The 17,916-nt window shown below is 33.2% G+C and overlaps 3 protein-coding genes across 3 annotated transcripts in view; 2 read left to right on the top strand and 1 right to left on the bottom strand.

The window, feature by feature from the left end:
• The first annotated feature begins 1,505 nt into the window (after positions 1-1,505).
• LOC106792128 (zinc finger protein 13) lies at positions 1,506-10,677 on the top strand. The gene is made up of 6 exons (XM_014758293.1): positions 1,506-1,966; positions 2,433-2,591; positions 8,767-8,993; positions 9,089-9,381; positions 9,477-9,771; positions 9,857-10,677. The coding sequence occupies exons 1-6, from the start codon at positions 1,826-1,828 to the stop codon at positions 10,137-10,139; spliced, it is 1,398 nt and encodes a 465-aa protein (XP_014613779.1). The 5' UTR covers positions 1,506-1,825; the 3' UTR covers positions 10,140-10,677.
• A 3,294-nt stretch (positions 10,678-13,971) lies between these two features.
• Positions 13,972-16,024, bottom strand: LOC106792127 (extensin). The gene is made up of 3 exons (XM_014758292.1): positions 15,761-16,024; positions 15,376-15,627; positions 13,972-15,282 (listed from the first exon to the last, which is right to left on the bottom strand). The coding sequence occupies exons 1-3, from the start codon at positions 15,779-15,781 to the stop codon at positions 14,821-14,823; spliced, it is 735 nt and encodes a 244-aa protein (XP_014613778.1). The 5' UTR covers positions 15,782-16,024; the 3' UTR covers positions 13,972-14,820.
• Positions 16,025-16,465: 441 nt separating this feature from the next.
• LOC106792126 (RNA polymerase II degradation factor 1-like) overlaps positions 16,466-17,916 on the top strand; it is an 11,700-nt gene continuing 10,249 nt past the window's right edge. Inside the window, exon 1 of the mRNA XM_014758290.1 lies at positions 16,466-16,483. Coding sequence (XP_014613776.1) covers positions 16,466-16,483 — 18 coding nt within the window. The remainder of the gene's footprint in view (positions 16,484-17,916) is intronic.

Here is a 17,916-nt window from a genome sequence, read left to right as displayed (position 1 = left end):
ATTGTTTCATAGAACCAATTTCGTCTAAGAGGAAGGGGAAATGGATTAGAAGATGACCAGAAGTGGACAGAGTTATGGTAAACGGTAGCAGAAAATAATTATTTCTATAAGTAGATGTGTGTGTGTGAATATTTTTAATCAGTTTATTGTTTCATATAACCATTTCGTCCAAGARGAARGGGAARTKGATTAKARGATGACCATWAGTGGACAGAGTTATGGTTAAAATGGTAGCAGAAAATAATTATTTCTATAAGTAAATGTGTGTSAATATTTCTAATTAGTTTAYTGTTTTATGTAACCATATCGTCCAAGATGAAAGGAAAATGGATTAAAAGATGACCAGAAGAGGACTGAGTTTCGGTAAATGTTAGTATGAAATAATTATTTTTACAAATAAATGAAGTAATCTATTCATTTTATTGTTTCTCAGGTAGCATCACATATGTAGGATAGTTATTTTTAATGCACTTTCTTTTCTTTTTTTTTTACAGATATGCACCATAAATTATGTACATTTATTTTTATTATACTATATTTTAGGCAGATTGAAAATKAATAATTATAAAATATTCCTAACTTGTAATTTCCGTATGTGCATATATTGAAATTATACTAAAGTGTATTAATTTTCAATAAAATCATTAATGTAACTTGAATTGTTTTCAGATGCACTCTTCGTTTTCATTTTCTCATTCAGTTTTCAAACTTTTCTCTTCAATTTCGATGGTAATTAACTGTAAGGATTTTTCGAATTAAACTCTTAAGGTGGGGCCTAAGAGTGGGGCTCATTAAAAAACGTTCTCAGTGTTATCATTTTCTTTGGTTTCAATTTAATTCGGATGGGGACATCTTCAGGATGCACATCCCGGGTCTTCAGAAGCGGTTACCTCCTCGTGGTTAGACCTGGGCAATGGTATTTTACTTTCAGTATAATGTTTAACATATTTTATATGTTATACATTCCATTGCAAGTAAAATCTAGCCAAAGACCGCTTACCATAAACATTATAATTGTAATTAGTTTCTTATAACTTCCTAATTAATAGCATATTTTTATTCCTTTCTTTGATTCCTTCTATCCATTCAATATACAGAAACTAATTACCTTATAATGTTTTTTAATAACTTTTATGTATTTACAGGTAGTCTTTACCTAGGATTACACTCATCATCCACAACACCTTCCCTACTTTTTTAATTTCCTTTCTTTTCCTTTATATCATATATCTATATATATATATATATATATCATATACTATCAAAAAATGCAGTATTTTTTGATAGTATTGTACCGTGCATTTTTTAATAGTATTGTACCGTGATCGCTGCAAGTACCTACTGTCGCCCTCTGATAGTCTCGGTACTAACTAAGATGATTGTTGTTACGCTAAAAGTAGACTTGTGAGCTTTATATACTTCTATATTTTTTGCCAATATATGATTTCTATTTTACCGAGCGATCATCAGTATTCTCTTTCTCACTCAATGGAGGAAATCGTTCCAACTTCTCGCTTGTTTTCAAGATTACTTTTTTAAGGTTTCGAGGTGCAAAGATGGTGGCTCCCTTTCGTTTCTTTTTCCGTTTATATAGTTTAATTTTAAAAGGATTTATTGTACACTATTAAATTATGTCGGAAGCCTAATCGAAGTTTTATTATTGATTGTTGAGAAAAATTGTTGAATTTTTTTCATTTTGATATTATGCTTTCTGATGTTAAGTGAAACGCATGTTAAAAAGTCGCGTGCGGTGTGTGTTGTACGTCCATAACCTAATATATAGAAAGTTTTGTGTGTTTAGTTTGGAAATTTCAATTATAAAACGATGGCAATGAACGAAGATATTAATTTTGCGGAGCTTTGTAGGCTATGTTTGTTAAAAGGTAGCCAACATTTGCAAATATTTGATAAAGAAGGCGAACAACGACAATTACTGTATAAAATACGTTCTTGCCTTTCAGCCTCGGTAAGTTTCATTTTTTTTTTTATTCATTCCCAGATAACGTATTCATATTTTTCTTTTATTTTTCAGATATATCTATTCATTTTTTTTAATTTTAAAACATTCAATTGATCGTTTATTCTTTTCCAATTATATTTAATATCATAATTCATGAATTAATAATTAAATGATGTTATCGGAATTTGTTATAAAAAAGTATGTTAAGCAACGTTTCTAACAGAAAAATGTATATCTTTCTTTGCTAGAAATATTTAAAATTGATCAAATTCAGCATAAGAAATATAAATTGAAAAGAGTATTATAAAAATGATCATTAAATAAATAACCATCTGTTATTGATAACAATGTCCAAATATTGAGCTTGAAATCATACATTTTGGGTCAAGCTGATATGTTCTGTCTTAATGAAGACCACATGAAACTTGTTAAGATTATTAAAACAAATCTAATGTTATTATATTTGTTACAGGTATCCAAGGAGGATCCGCTTCCAAAAATAATTTGTCAAAAATGCGTTTCCAAACTGGATATGTTCTTTGAATTTCGTATGAATTGCTTGACTACGGAAACAATATTGAAAAATTATGCAGAAAGTTTGAAGAATCTTGCTGTATCGGTAACCAATCAGGTGAGACAAAGACATGAGTCCTCTTTTATGCTGAATTTTTGTATCTTTAATGCATATTTTCTTATCGTTTAGAGTACAAATTAGACTTTAATTTTATATTGTTTCTTATATTTGTCTATGATGTATAAAACTTTACTTTGTCTTTTAAAAATGCAATCAAATAATTCTAGAAACATGTATAAAAGGTTATCGGATTGAAATTGAAATTTACCTATCATTGATTCTGCTCCAATAATGATGAAGTTTAATATCGAAAAGAGATATTAGCAATGTTTTTATACGATGCATAAAAGTTTAGCCTTGATTTTGTAAAAGAGTACGATCAAAAGAGCCTAGAAACCTATATAAAGATAAATATACAAGCGGTATATACTTGAAAAGAGCATCAAAGGCAAAAATATGCACATAAACATATTAATTTCATTGCCTGGAAAAAAAAGAAAATAGAGAAAAGAAGAGAGGAGGAGAAGGAAAGAGGTACTCAACGCCATTGCACAGGGTTCACTCGTTCACGGGCCGTTTGTTTTATTATTGAAATGCATTGGAAAAGCAGCTTGTAAAGAATGAGGAGAATACAAAATCCTCCAGTTTAAACTCGTAAAAAGAAAAGCTGTCTCTCTTTCTCTCTTTCTCTCTCTCTCGTGGTAATAGTGGTGGTTGTGGTGATGATTGTGGTGTTGTGGGACATGCTGCTGCTGTGTCCTCGCACCTATGCAGAAAACGTGGAAGTCGGATTGAGTTGTGGTGGGAGAAGTTGAAGGAAAGAGGTGAGGAATGAGTTGGTGATGTTGTGTTGGGATGAGGGAGATGAGGAGGAAGTGGAGGAGTAGGAGTAGGAGTAGAAGGAGGAGGAGGAAGAGTGCAAGGGCGCAAAAGAGGGCCGCTTATGCGATCGGTAGCCGGAGGTCCTTGATTCTTTCCCTCTTTGCCCTCCTCACAGAAGAACACCCTCGTTTTCGTTCTATCGTTCGACCAAGCAGGATCTCAATAATTCCACCCTCACACAAACGCGTGAGATTTCTGGGTGGGTGGGTGGTCGGTCGGTAGATAGGTAGGTTGTTGGATACACGCAGGAAGGGGGGGGGAGGTGAGTTGGATGACGAAGGGAGGGTGAAGGGGAGGGAGAGTTAACCGTCGTCGCGGCGCTATTGATCGGCCGTGGACTCTGCTAGGCTACGTCGTGTACGGAAAGCGAAAGTCTCTCCTTCGGCTCGTCGTTGTCTACGTTCCTCTTTCTCCCTTCTACTCCTCCACCTTTGCCTTCTCTTCCCCCTTTTACCCTACCCATCCATCCATCCATCCATCCTTTCCCTCATCTCCCCTCGCCATGTCTGTTACAGTATTTATACTTTATCTTTGTCGGTGTTGGCTAGACCAACATGTGCGTTTCAAACGGACACATCGGTCAGAGTTTATATGAGTATACTTAGCTCGTTTTCTCGGATCATAGATACGTGGATTGTAAAAAAAGAAACGAAAAATTCAAAAAAAAAAAAAAAGTCCCCTCCAAAAAATTCGTTCCAGGCTTGAAATATTTCTTTGTAATACACACATTTGATCGGTGAAGTTGAAATCTTCGTGACGAAATTCTCAAATGTATTTAATTCACGGTTAAACATTTCTATATATATATATATATATATATAAATGCATATTTGATCGTTCCTTTGATCTCTTTTGGTTGGAAAGCGTTTAAAATACGGTCGGTTCCCGGGCGGGCCGAACAGACAGATCTCCGTGCATCCTCTCCCTCTTTTCGTCTACTCCGTTCCGAGCATCTTCCGATCGGCGTACTCTCTCCCTGACACCCTCAGACGGGTCTATCTTTCTCTCTCTTTCTAGTTTGGTCGTCCGATTTCTCCCGGGCACAGGTGCAGCGAGAAAGGAGGCCTGGCTAACTGGCTATGCCGCGGCCCTGTATTTTCTCTCTCTTTCACACACATTTATTTACTCACTCGCTCACTCGCTCGCTCGCTCGCTCAGCTCGCTATTTTTCTCTTTCTCGACCCTTCGAAAACCTGTTTCGATTCCAGGGATAGCCCGGATTGCTCGCGATCGGTCGGCCTCGCTCGTAAATGCGTGTATAAGAGTCGTCTAACAACAGGAGTAATAAAGAAAGAAAAAGAATAGAAGGAAAGATCATCCAGACCTCTCCTACCCATATTCTGTCTCCCTTTCATATTATCTATCTCTTTTTCTATTTCATGTCACAGTGTCTGTCCGTCTGTCTGTGCTAACAATCCACCACGTCGCCGTCATTGTCGTTGTCGTCGTCGTCGTCCCTATGAGAGGAAAACGTTCGTCGAGTCTCCCTTTCTCTCGCCCTTCTCTTACTCCCTCTCTCAATGTCAGTGTCAAGGTCAACGGGCCGACGCACCGCGACGACAACGAGACGCTACTGATCCTTCGTCTTCGTCTTCGTCTTCGTCATCATCGTCGTCATAGTCAGCCCTTTCATTCTGTGACAACCAACAGATCCGTCATTTCCCATTTCTTTCTTTCTTTATCTCTCTTCTATGACTTCACATTCGTTCATGCGTTTACTTATTCATACATACATCCATGCACGTGCACATGCATATATACACACGTATATATACATAAGCATGCATAGATGATAGGTAAAGAAATCCCGTTGGAAGAACCGCAAAGCTGCTGTCCTGGGGAAATGCAGAAAGTGCAAGTAAAATGCTTGACAGGAAACGTGAAGGACTAAACACATGCGTAAACACATGTACACACAAATATATATATATATAAATGTACATACATATATATCATATGTACTTATGTATAGAAGAAAAAGAAAAAAAAAAAAATAGAAAGAAAGCAATGCAGAGCGTACGCACGCACGCGCGCACGTACGTACGTATATGCATGCATGCATGCGTGGCCACCCATAAGTTCTTTGCTTCACTCACGCAGCTTAACGTATACACATGCATTAACGCATCACACATACATACTCACGCAGAAGCTAGACGTGGCGTGCGACGCAGGCGCGTTTCTCACTCACTCTTTCTCTCATTCTCTCTCTCTCTCTCTCTCTCTCTCTCTCACTTACTCTTTAGTGGGGTGCATTCCGAACGGGGACCTTCCCCCCATTCGATATCGTTACGCGGCTGCATCCGTGTGTCACCCGGCATCTTCCCCTTCTCTTTCGTCTGCTACCTTACTCTCTCTCTCTCTCTCTCTCTCTCTCTTCCTTTTATTTTATTGTGTACTACGTATACATATATCCTCTCTCTCATTTTGTATGTGGGCTACGTGTTATACCTTCCCTCTCTTTCTTTCTCTTATTTTGGATGTGTCTACGTGTATACATTTCTCTCATTCTCTTTTATGGGGGGGGGAGTTAGCTATCTCTCTCCGTTTTATTTTGGATGTGTGCTATGGTTATACGTTTCTCTTTCTCTCTTTCACTCTGTTAGGTTGGTTGGTTGGCCGGTTGGTTGGGTTGGTGATATCCGTCTATCTCTGTTACTCTTGAAGAGGTTTGTCGGTGTTTCTCTTTCTCTTTCTCTTTCCATAGTAGAGTCTAGCGACGACGACGCGCCGTTGGCGGTGGGGGGGTTGGACGGGTGGTCGGGGTGGAAGAGCCAGTCGGTTTTTTCGTCTCTTTGTCCTTGCATCCTCCCGCGCCTGGAATCGGCGGGCAGCTCAGCGCGCGGTACGATCTTTCGGAAGCCAGCCCTCTTTCCCTCTCGTAACGTCGTCGCAAGAGAGATTCTTTCGTCGCGTCGCGGAAAGAAGGGTCCGGTTCCCTCCAACAGTGTCGTCGTCGGCTGCTGGTTACTCCTCTTCTATACTCCTTTCTCTCTCTTTCTTTCTTTCTTTCTTTCTTTCTTTCTTTCTCTCTTTTTCTCTCTGTTACCCTTTCTCTCTCTCTCTCTCTCTCTCTGTCTTTCTCTTTCTTTTGCTTTTTCAAGTTCAAGGTACGAATAGGAAAAATTCATCGAAATTTTTCTATTCCTGATAAATTCTTTCCTTCTATAGCCCCCCCCCCCCCCGCCCCACAGGACAAACACATCACCCTCATCACCGACCCCCTTTTCTTTTCTTTTCTTTTTCTTTTTTCTTTTTTTGGATACTTCATCGAAAAAAATATTCGTTTCCAAGTATAGTCATCGTCATCATTGTCATTGTTTCTCGTGAATTTGATTCAGTTAATCTTCAACCATGTGAGTCTCGGTTACACCGGATTCGAATTTTCCTTCGTTCGTTCGTTCGTTATTCGGAAAGGAATGAAAAAGATTTGAAGAAGAAGTGTATTTTTCTCAATGTGCCGCGTCAGGATTACGTTTTACTATCATCGATTTTGGATTTGCAAGAAATTTTCATCTTGATCTTTGGCCTCGATACAACCAACATCTTGTAATTTGGATATCGCTGACTACTGGATCATCTAAATTTTTTCTTACTACGCTATCGTTAGTATCTTTTTTTTTCTATCATTTTATATATCATGCAATCATGCAATCATCCAATGTTGGCTGCATTAGGAACGGTGTTGTTTCTAGGAATAGAATCATTTCAACAATTCTTATTGATAAGTTTTGTATTTATTTATGATCGATGTTAGTATAAATGTTTTTTTTTTAAATTATTTAAATCAATCGTATTTAATTTTTCTATTTTGAAATTACGTAACTTTTGGATAATTAAAGAATAGAATGATTTAAAATCTAAAAATGAATAATTGCATTAGTATTCCTTTTTCCAAATTAAACAAAATATGCATCTTAATCGATCAATGAATAATTTATTCAGATTTTTAAGTATTAATTTGAAAAACAAATCATTTTGTTAATTGAACGACCAAAATTTCCTTATTGTTTCATACTTTTTTTTTTTTTTTTTTATAATAAATTACAGATTAATCGTGATAATCTAGGAACAAAAAATAGTTACCAAAATCATTCATAATTAATCATTCCTTTTTATCGATCTAGTAATGTGTATTTTAACTACACAATCATCAATTATATTATTAAATACACAGTAATTAGAAAAAAAAAACTTGATTAATTTATCTAATAAAAAGTTTTAGTCTTTTTTTTTTTTAAATATTTATTTAATGTCAAATATCACAATTCGTAGATTTGGAACGATGAAATAAGTTTGAACTTGTCCCCGAAAGAGAGGCACGGAAAAATGTTTGACCCTGTGTACGTTCTCGCTCTCTTCACCTCCTTCACCTCCTTCCCCATGTCTTTCTTTTCGGTCATCGTTCTTTTCCCGAGGACCTTGACGGCGTACACAAGCAAAGCAAGCAAGCAAGCAAGCCCATCGTGTATATAATATATCGGGACAACTACCAACGCGGTTCTTGACTTTTTCTCAGCTAAAACCTCTTATCGATCCGTGAGAAAGATAGAAAACATATTTTTCCTTTTATATTTTTCATCTTTTTCTTTTTTACAATTAACAAATTTATCCTTTTTTCCAATTTATTTTTCCATTAATATACAAATTATAAAAATACACTGTGAGATTTATTTTGATTTTTATTCGATACGCGGATTATATTATTTTTATTAATTGCACGTGCAACAATTAAAAAAGGCCACGTGATCGAATAGTATAATTTTTAATTTAAAGAGAAATATCATCATTTGTGCATAAATAATTTTATTATTTTTTAAGATATAAAAATATTAACAATCAAGGAGAGAGAGAAGAAGAAGTATAAATAAATACTAAATTCATTATATTTTTCGTTCTCGAGTTTCTCTGTATATTATATTTTTGGAATTATCGATGTTTAAAATAGCTCGTAAAGATTAAAGTGATTCACGTATTACGTCTATCGTCGTCTCTGCGCGGGATTTTTTAAACGTCGTAAAATTTCATTTCGTTGAATATATTGTTTATTAATCCCTATGGACGTTTTATCGCTCGTATTTCATCAGGATTTATTACAAATTATTCTGATAAATACGAGTAGTATTCGAATCGTCGAGGCAGATCTTAAAACGATGATTCCTTTTTATTTGAATTTTTTTTTTTATTTAATCAACACATTTATTTGTTCTTCTAGAATAATTTTGATACAAAAAAAAATGTCATTGCGATCAATTTTTCGATGAAACATTTTGTTTCTTTTCCTAAAATAAATAATATAAATTTGACGATTTGATTTTTTAATTCTGATGCAAAACATCTCATTTCGCAGACTAACGACAAAGACAAGATGTCAAACGGTGCACAACAGCAAAGAACGGCTTACGTGGAAGCCCATGCTGCAGTCCAGCAACACATGGCACAACAAGCCGCCCAGGCGAGACTGACAGGTCCTGGTCCACCTACTAACCCACAGGTTCCTAATCCTACATTCACTTTACCTGACGATGGTCTCGGATACGACGACGGTGTTCGTGTTCTTCGTTCTATTGGCACTTGGTAAAGCTTAGCTTCATAGTTTTTTAAACATGAATTTAATCATAAATCATATTGGATGAACCATTGCTATAATTATTTGTATTTGATTTAAATAGGTCACCTGATTACTCGGCAGTGATGAGACCAGGTGGAGTGATGCCAGCATTTCCTGGCTCAACAGAACAACAATTTCCAAGTTCACGAGCCCCCTCGATCAATCAACCGCTTCGAACGACCAATAACGTAGGAATACGTCCAGGATCGGTATCCAAAGCCACCAATACCGGTGAACCCAATACAAAAGCATTCGCATGTACCGTATGTGGAAAAGGTCTGGCTCGTAAGGATAAATTGGTCATTCATATGCGCATACATACCGGAGAAAAGCCCTATTCCTGCGAGGTTTGCGGTTAGTACCTTCAAATAATGACATTTATCTTCATCCCTATCACATAGATACACCAGTTTACAATTTTATTGCGAGAATGGGATATATATTTGTAGGTAAAGCGTTCGCTCGTAGAGACAAATTGGTGATACATATGAACAAGCTTAGACATAGGCCTGGAGTTACACCATTGTCTACCCCTACGGCACCTAGTACGGATCAACAACAGCAACAGCAGCAGCAACAACAGCAACAACAGCAGCAAGCGTCGCAACAGCAACAACAACAACAACAACAGCAACCACCTCGTCAAGACACTGTTCATAAATTAAAAGAAGAACCTGTTAGTTGGGCTTGCGAATTATGCGGCAGAGCGTTAAGCACGCGAGAGGAATGGATGCAACATGCTCGGTAGGATTCTTGAAAACCTAAAAACAATGAAACAACTTCTCTATAATATTCCTAACATCTTTGACAATTTTCTTTCTCGTTGTAGGTCACATTTGGAATCTTCCCCAGTACCACCGCAACACGCAGCCCCTTATTTTCCTGCCTCGGTTCCGCCGCCACAGCCATACTCATCGGAAAGGCACTTTTGTTTGATGTGTCGCACGGATTTCACGGATAAAGCCGAATTCATGTTTCACGTTCGCTCTCATTTTGAACCACACGGTAGCCAACAAACTCAACAACATTCTAGTGGAAAACAAGGAAGTGACCCGGCAACAGCTGAACTGATTGCTCGTGGTCTGGTTGATGCCTCGGGTATATGCAGCTAGAACTACACCGCCTCATCATGTCGTTTTATCGTCGATCCGTGTCTTACCATAGTACAAGTACTCCATTGAATCTCGACCAGAACTCGTGCATAAATTTGTCATGCGTTATTGTAATTATAATGGTATATACATTTATATATATATATACATATACCATGCACACATCAACATACACCATACTACACAACACACACATACACCATGCATTCATATAATATACAGGACATATATATAAATATATACAAAACAATCTTTTAATTACGAATATGAACAAGCAAACGCGAACGTTTGTTCAATCGAGGCAATTTTTTTGTCGCTATGCTTTATTATCTTCTTATTTTGATGAACAAATATTTTGAAAATATTTTTCAACTTACAATTATTTCATTTTAATTTGTGCTCTTATAAACAACAACTAAATCCGTTGTACGCGGGATGATGATATTGAAGTTTGAAGTATGAATTTGAGAAAATAATTAGTAGCAGTAATAATTATAAATATAATAATATTAATAATTATAACAATTACAGTAATAATATTAATAATAATAATAATAATAATAATAATAATGATAATGATAATAATATTGATAATATTTAGATACTAACGCGATATATCGACACGTTGGGAGTTATTGCTATTGCATCGGTATTTAAATGTAATTTCTTAAAATAGTTCTACGTTCCTCTCTACGTAAAATAAGCTTCTCGCTATCATCCTCAGCTATTATTATTGCAGTATCATCAGCTTTTAAAAAAACTCATTACCGGTCCGTTAAACTCAGTGCTGTTCCTTGCGAGTAATATACTCTTTGCGCGTGTTTTGTTTAATCTAGTATTTTGTTTCTTTTATTTTTCTTCATTTTAGAAAATATTCTTTTTAATATTAATACATTTTCTATCGTTTCTTAAAAAATAATTTGTACTTTTAATCTTTTTAATTGGTGGATTGTTATTATTTTTTTTTTTTTTACGAACTGCTACTTCCGATCGATCGATTTTTAAATCATAAATATTTGTTTCATTTTTTTTTTTCCAAATAAATTTGATCTCGATCAACAACATGTGTCCGGAGTTATTACGAAGGAAGTGATTGAGAATAATATGAAAATATTTATATCATTGTTGTTTTTTTTTTTTAATCCTATTGTTTATTGATTTTAATTGTTTAATTAAACCACGAGACAAATGGCTTACACGACCGTGTACTTAATATGGGAATATTATAAAGGAGACAGATCGAAATTTCAATTGTTTAATATTTTAACGAAAGTGTATAAATCGTAGTTCACAAAATTGTCATTTTTTATTCGATCTTTGAATTTGTATCTAATGCATCTATGGCGAATCTTTTTCTGCTTCTTACTTTTTTTTTTTTATTGTTTTTACTATAAAACGAGATAGTAAGAAAATTTTATATATTTACAAGAGTTGGCAGATAAAAATTCTGTTTTTAATGTTTAAAGTATACACATAAGTAAATATAATAATTTAATCAAAATTGTTTTTAGTTTTTAACGATTTAGCGGTAATGATTTAGTAATTTATTTTTTATTTTTCTTTATAAATAATTTGTTCTGTATGGGAAATAAATACGTGAGTGGGTGGGTGGATAGAGAAAAGTTTTGAGTCTTCATATTAACAATAACAAAAAACTTTTGTTTTTATATTAACTTAAGACTTTTCAACAAACAAACAAATTCACCCATTTATTAACAAATTTATTTCTTAATAATAATAATCATTAATAAAATAGTTTAAACCAAGTTAATTAAAATTATAGAATATTTACGGGTCGTCGTGTACTTTCGTATACTTTACCCCCGTGAGTTATGGGATTCGCTATCATTGGTCTATACATATTGAATAATTTCTAAGCATAATTTTTACATTCTAAGGAGAAATAATAAATGAAATCTTGTCACGAGGACAATAATTTAATATAATTTCAACATTTTTCAATTAATTTCTTCTTTGAAAGATTTTATTCGATTTTCTTTTTTTTCTTTTCTTTTTAAATTATTAATCATCGGATATAAACAAATGATTAATAATATTGAAATTATATTATTGTGCCTCCCTGACATCGTCGCATCATTTACAATTTGTTTTATTTTATTCTACGACGAATTTGAACAAATTGTGCCTGTATAATTATTTGGAATAATTATAAAGGCATTCTCATTGTGATTCGTTGAAAAAAAAAAAACAAAACAAAACATCAAATACGAATTTGTAAAGGCTTTTAAATGATCTTGATTTTGAATTATCAAATACTTAAAAATTTCGAAAAAAAATAATTAAAATAGGTATAAATATTTAAGTGTTTGTATATGCGTGTGTTGCGAATTGACAAATTTCGAGCCCCTATTATATAGTTAAATAATTTTTCATTTCTTATATGCACGAATTATTGTATTTAAATTTATTTTATCACATTTTCTTTTCTCTCTCTCTCTCTCTCTCTCTCCCTATAATTGTTTTTTGAATAATACTTTTATTTTCTTTCATTAAACTAACGTTTTATTTCTTACTGAAAATCTTCTAAATTAATTTTCTCTTGAGCATTCTTTTTATAATTATTTTTTTTTTTTTTCTAAATATTTGTTTTTTTCTAAATATTTTTTTTTTCTTTTTTAAATTTTGTCTTTTAAAACACAGAGTGAAAAGCTAACTGAATTTCATCTACGCAACGCGTCATTGGTTATTAGAAAGAAAAAAAGAAAAAAAGATAATAACAATTGTCTCGTATAGGAGTACGTTTTTTTTTTTTTTCATTTCTTTTTTTCTTTTTAATAACATCGATGTCACGCGCAAACTAATAATACAGAAATTCAGATATAATTAATAAACAAATGACACGAAATGTATACTCTCAAAATATACCTTTGTAAAATAAAAAAACGCGATTAAAAGTAACGTCAAATTCTTTTTATTTTTTTTTTTCTGCTTTTTTTTACGGTGTTTTTTTTTTTCGATGCTTTCTCCTTTCGTTATTGGTTTTTCTTTTTTTTTTCTTTTTTTTTTTTTTTTTTTTCAGCAAAACTTGTTCGCAAGGACGACGACAATTTTAAATCGAGTAAAAAGAAAAAATATATTTAATAAGTGAAATGTGATAAAAATTTCCCACGACGATCTGCAACGTGACAACGAATGAACGTACACGTACACGTACACGTATAGATTCGTATGTGTTGTTATGGTATGCATTTCTTTTCGGCCCACCTAACTGAGAACTACCGAGTTCCTGTTTCTCTGAAGGAGGTGGTTCACCTTGCCCACAAGCCGCACCCCTCTTCTTGTCATAAGTACTTAAATATTTTTCCAATCTCCTTCGTCACTATAACACTCGTCGTTTCATTTCTTATTGGTTTCTTCTTCCCAGTTTTTAAGATAACAATATATTCTCATTGTTTTTTTTTTTTATCAGGGTCACATTTATATATTTTAAAAAAACCATATAAATTATTTTGGGATTTGAATATTATTAATATTATATTAATCAAATTCATATTAACAATTTTGTTTTTTAATCAATTGATTTAAAAATATTTCATTTTTTCATATAGAATAATATAAAATGTTAACATTGCATTTTTGTTATGTATATTTTTTTTAAATAATAAAATAATCCAAACGTGACTCGGTTTAAATTCAAATTTACATTTTTCAAATATCAATTATAGTTTTTGAAAATTATTTCTTTTTTTCAGAACTTCATTTTAAGAAATATATATATATATATATTCTTAAAGTACGTGGGTAGATTGAAATCACACATAAAAGGAAAATGATAATAATTATTAAATTTATTTATTCCCCTCTCCTCCCCCCCCCCCATAAGAAAGTTTCATGTTATTCCGAGATTTGCACTTAACGCATTATATGTTAAACGTGACCCTGATTAGTATTCATGAGTCAACAAATGATTTCTCACTTTCCTTCCGCTAGTTTCTAACGGTGTCTCACATGTGTCCTTTACTTGATCTATTATTTTAGATCGAGATAAAAATGATATTAGATATTGAAACAAGATTAAAAACGTTTATCATTCGTCAGGTTGAAAATTTAGATGTCTTAATAGAATTCTTTGGTATTTTAATAACATTCCAAGTTTCATCTCTTTTTCAATTTCATTATTATTTTCATTAGATACATTCAATCTAAAGGAAATTACATAATATTACATTTTTGTACAAAGTACCATGTGATTTATTCGAATAACATTTGGATTAGGAATGTTGGACAAGCATCGTGATACATCGTGCACTGTAGCAATGTATTTGTAGATGAACATAAACGCGTTAGGATCACAAAGTTCCCAGGAGTGTAAGTAGTTCATTACGAAATCTTGGTAAAAGGTTACAGGATGAAAGTGAGTTTGACCTGATGAGAGAGAGAGAGAGAGAGAGAGAGAATGGTAATCCTAGGAAATACGGGGCGTGGTCTCTGAAGATTTCGAAAAAAAAATCCGCGTATGAATAAAATAAGTAGATTATATAATATTCTCGGTAATAAAGTAGATTTTTCTTAATCAGTTTAAGATCATGTATCAAGGTCGTTGTTGTTGTTGTTGCACTCGACTGACTCTCTCTACGATACATTTGTGCATAATAAAACTATTCAAGTATTTAGACTTATTGTTAGTAATTTTTAATTAGAATTAGGTTTGTTCTCTTTTCTAACTTTTGCTAAATGTGTAAGAAAATCCATCGGGTGTCCTGTTGAAACTAAGTTTACCGGGCGGATAGAATCTATTGGCTGATGGTGGGGTTGTAATATCGTTGTATCTTTGAATAGGTGCTCCTGGGGTAGGTTGATACTGTGGTCGGGGGTTAAACGAGGGTATAGATTGGATTTCCGGTGATGTGTATCGTGTCTGTGGACGATATTGATATTGGGGTTGGGGTTGGTGGGCTTGATAGACGGCTCGTGGGTCGTATTCCGGTTCAGCTCGTGTTTGATACTGGCTGGTTGGAGGAGCTGGCCTATAAACTGGTGGTGGGGGAGATGGAGGAGTCCTATAAGCTGGTACTTGTGCTGCTGGTGGTTTATAGTCAGGAGGATTATACTCTGGTAATGGCACGTACTCAGGTTGCGGTGGTATTTGTGCTGGTGGAACAGGAATATGATCGCCACTTGCCTATTACCAAATAATAATGCATTATATTTGTATTATTTTCTGTTTCGTTTTGCTTAAATGTTTAATCGTAGTCGTAGGGGGTGTGGGTCTTACCTGAAAACCATTCTTTCCAGCTGTGTAAGTTACTGTACGCCTTTGTCCAGTTGGGTCGACGTAAGAATAGGATCCCCGACGGTCACCGTTAACGTCACTTTCTTCTTTAAATTCAACACCATCTTCTTGGGTGTAGGCTGCACCAAATGTCCCGTCACCTGATAAATATCTCGCATCGCTTAAAATCGCTGCTTGTTGGTGTTCCCGTTGATATTGACATCTTGTCAATACAGCAAAATATGCCAATGATATCTAAACGTAATGAACAGAAAAGAAAAAATTTATAATTTTTTAATATTTATACACATGTATTATTTATATTACATAATAGACATGTTTTTTTTTTTTAAATAGTATGCATTATAATATATAGGAAGTAACTTACGAGAGTTTGAACAACGAACATGTTGAAACTTTGATGGAAGGAGAGAAGAATAGGAGTGATCGCAGAATAAGTGAAACTCGTCGTTTTATATACCAGATCCGATCTCGTACCCCTAAAAGACCTTGATACTCCGCCAACATGCACTTTGCATCTCCTGCCCCTTCGACGATGCACCGAGAGTGCATCAGCATACAAAAATTGGAATAAAATCACAACAGCAGACAAAAATAAATAAGTACTGCTAAATTCTTTACTAATTGCACATTTAAGATCCATATAATTGTTTACTTTATTGATTATATATTTAATTAGTTATTAATAATTGAAAATACAATAATGTTTTTTCCTATTTCTGAGCAAAGCAATGAAAATTTTTATTGTTTTTTATTTTCAATCAATTGTACATTTTTTGTTTGTTCGTCTTCCTCCGATTTTTTTTGCTCCAATTTGATATCGTTTTTTTTTGTTTAATCTAATAAATCTTTATCTTGTACCTGTTCCAAGACAATCGTTCATAACGAGTAAACTCCTTTAATTATTAATTAACACAAAATATCTATATTAGATTTTTAATTGTTGTTTGCTTTTTTAAATGTATATAGAATGTATATACAATTTAATTACACATTGACAATGTGTACAGTACTTCCTATTAAAAGTTACTAGGAACTAAGAAAGTTTCAAATATATTGAATTTCTAGTAACATGGCTAAGCCGAAATTGGTAATAGTAGTGCTCTACCTTTATCTTACCGACTGAGATCTGATGGTAACTTAACATCAGAATTAACGACAGTAAAAAAAACTTATCGCAGAATAAAATTAATAAGTGCTTTTAATAGCATATGAATTGTATATATATATTATACTTAATGTTAATATAATAAATTTTTTTTCTTATCCAAAATTTTTTAATATTATTACTAAGTTTAATTCTTAGGGATGTTTTTTTTTGGACAGGTTTAAATTAGATGAAATAACTCTAGTAACAATTTTTCAAGTACTTGCGATAATCTGACAAAAAAATACATTAAACCAAAGTTGATGTGTTTTTCATTGACTATACATGGCAATAAAAAAATGATCGAAAAAAATTTATTTTTTATTGTTTTTTAAGGTTACATTTATTTTTTTAAATAGATACTTAGTAATTTTGACTTACCAATACATTTTCTACATGTTAATATTAAACTGCGATTTGCTCCCGTGGGAATATACTTTTAATATTTTTTATACTTATAGCAAAGGGGATCTTCATGATTTTTATATTAAATTAAAGTGCACTCTTTTGTCTACGCGTGGAATACTATATCGAGTTATAAATTTAGCATGTGAAGTTCAGGAAATATCAGAGAATGCAATGCTGTAAATTGTGCATCTTTGCAATTTTTTGGAAAAGTTTTGGTAAATATTTTTTACACTTTTGGCAAATGGATTCTAATGAATTTTATATTAAATTAAAGTACACTCTTTTTTCTACATGTGGAATTCTTTGTAGAGTTATGAAAATCAAATGTAAAGTGCAGAAAATGTCAGAGAAGGCAATGCTGTAAATTGTGCATCTTTGCAATTTTGTTGAGAAGTTCAAGTAAATATTTTTTATACTTTTAGCAAATTAATTTTAATAAAACTTATATTAAATTAAAGTACACTCTTTTATCTAMRCGTAGARTACWWWKTWGAGTTATAAAAATCAAATGTAAAGTGCAGAAAATGTCAGAGAATGCACTGCTGTAAGTTGTGCATCTTTGCAATTTCTTTGAAAAGTTTCGGCAAATATTTTTTATACGTTTTGCAAATAGATTTTAATAAAACTTATGTTAAATTAAAGTGCACTCTTTTATCTACACGTAGAATACAAATTTATGGTATAAATCAATCTGCAAAAGTTCATAAAATAGCAAAGAATGCCATGCTGCAATTTATTTCCTACTTTGCCAACTCTTTGAAAAGTTTTAGCAAATATTTTTTATACTTATTGCAAATAGAATTTAATGATTTTTATATTAAATTAAAGTGCACTCTTTTAGCTACAAGTAGAGTATAAATTTGAGTTATAAATCAATTCGCAAAGGTTCGAAAAATGGCAAAGAAAAATTGGCGAATTAGGCAATGTGAATAATGCCTAAGGCCAGGCATTGTTAACATTGCCGGGGG

Source organism: Polistes canadensis, unplaced genomic scaffold, assembly GCF_001313835.1.
Source record: "Polistes canadensis isolate GaletaPanama2010 unplaced genomic scaffold, ASM131383v1 scaffold_380, whole genome shotgun sequence".
Lineage (NCBI taxonomy): Eukaryota > Metazoa > Arthropoda > Insecta > Hymenoptera > Vespidae > Polistes > Polistes canadensis.
Note: the sequence above shows the minus strand (reverse complement) of the source record. Positions and strands in the feature narration are given on the sequence as shown.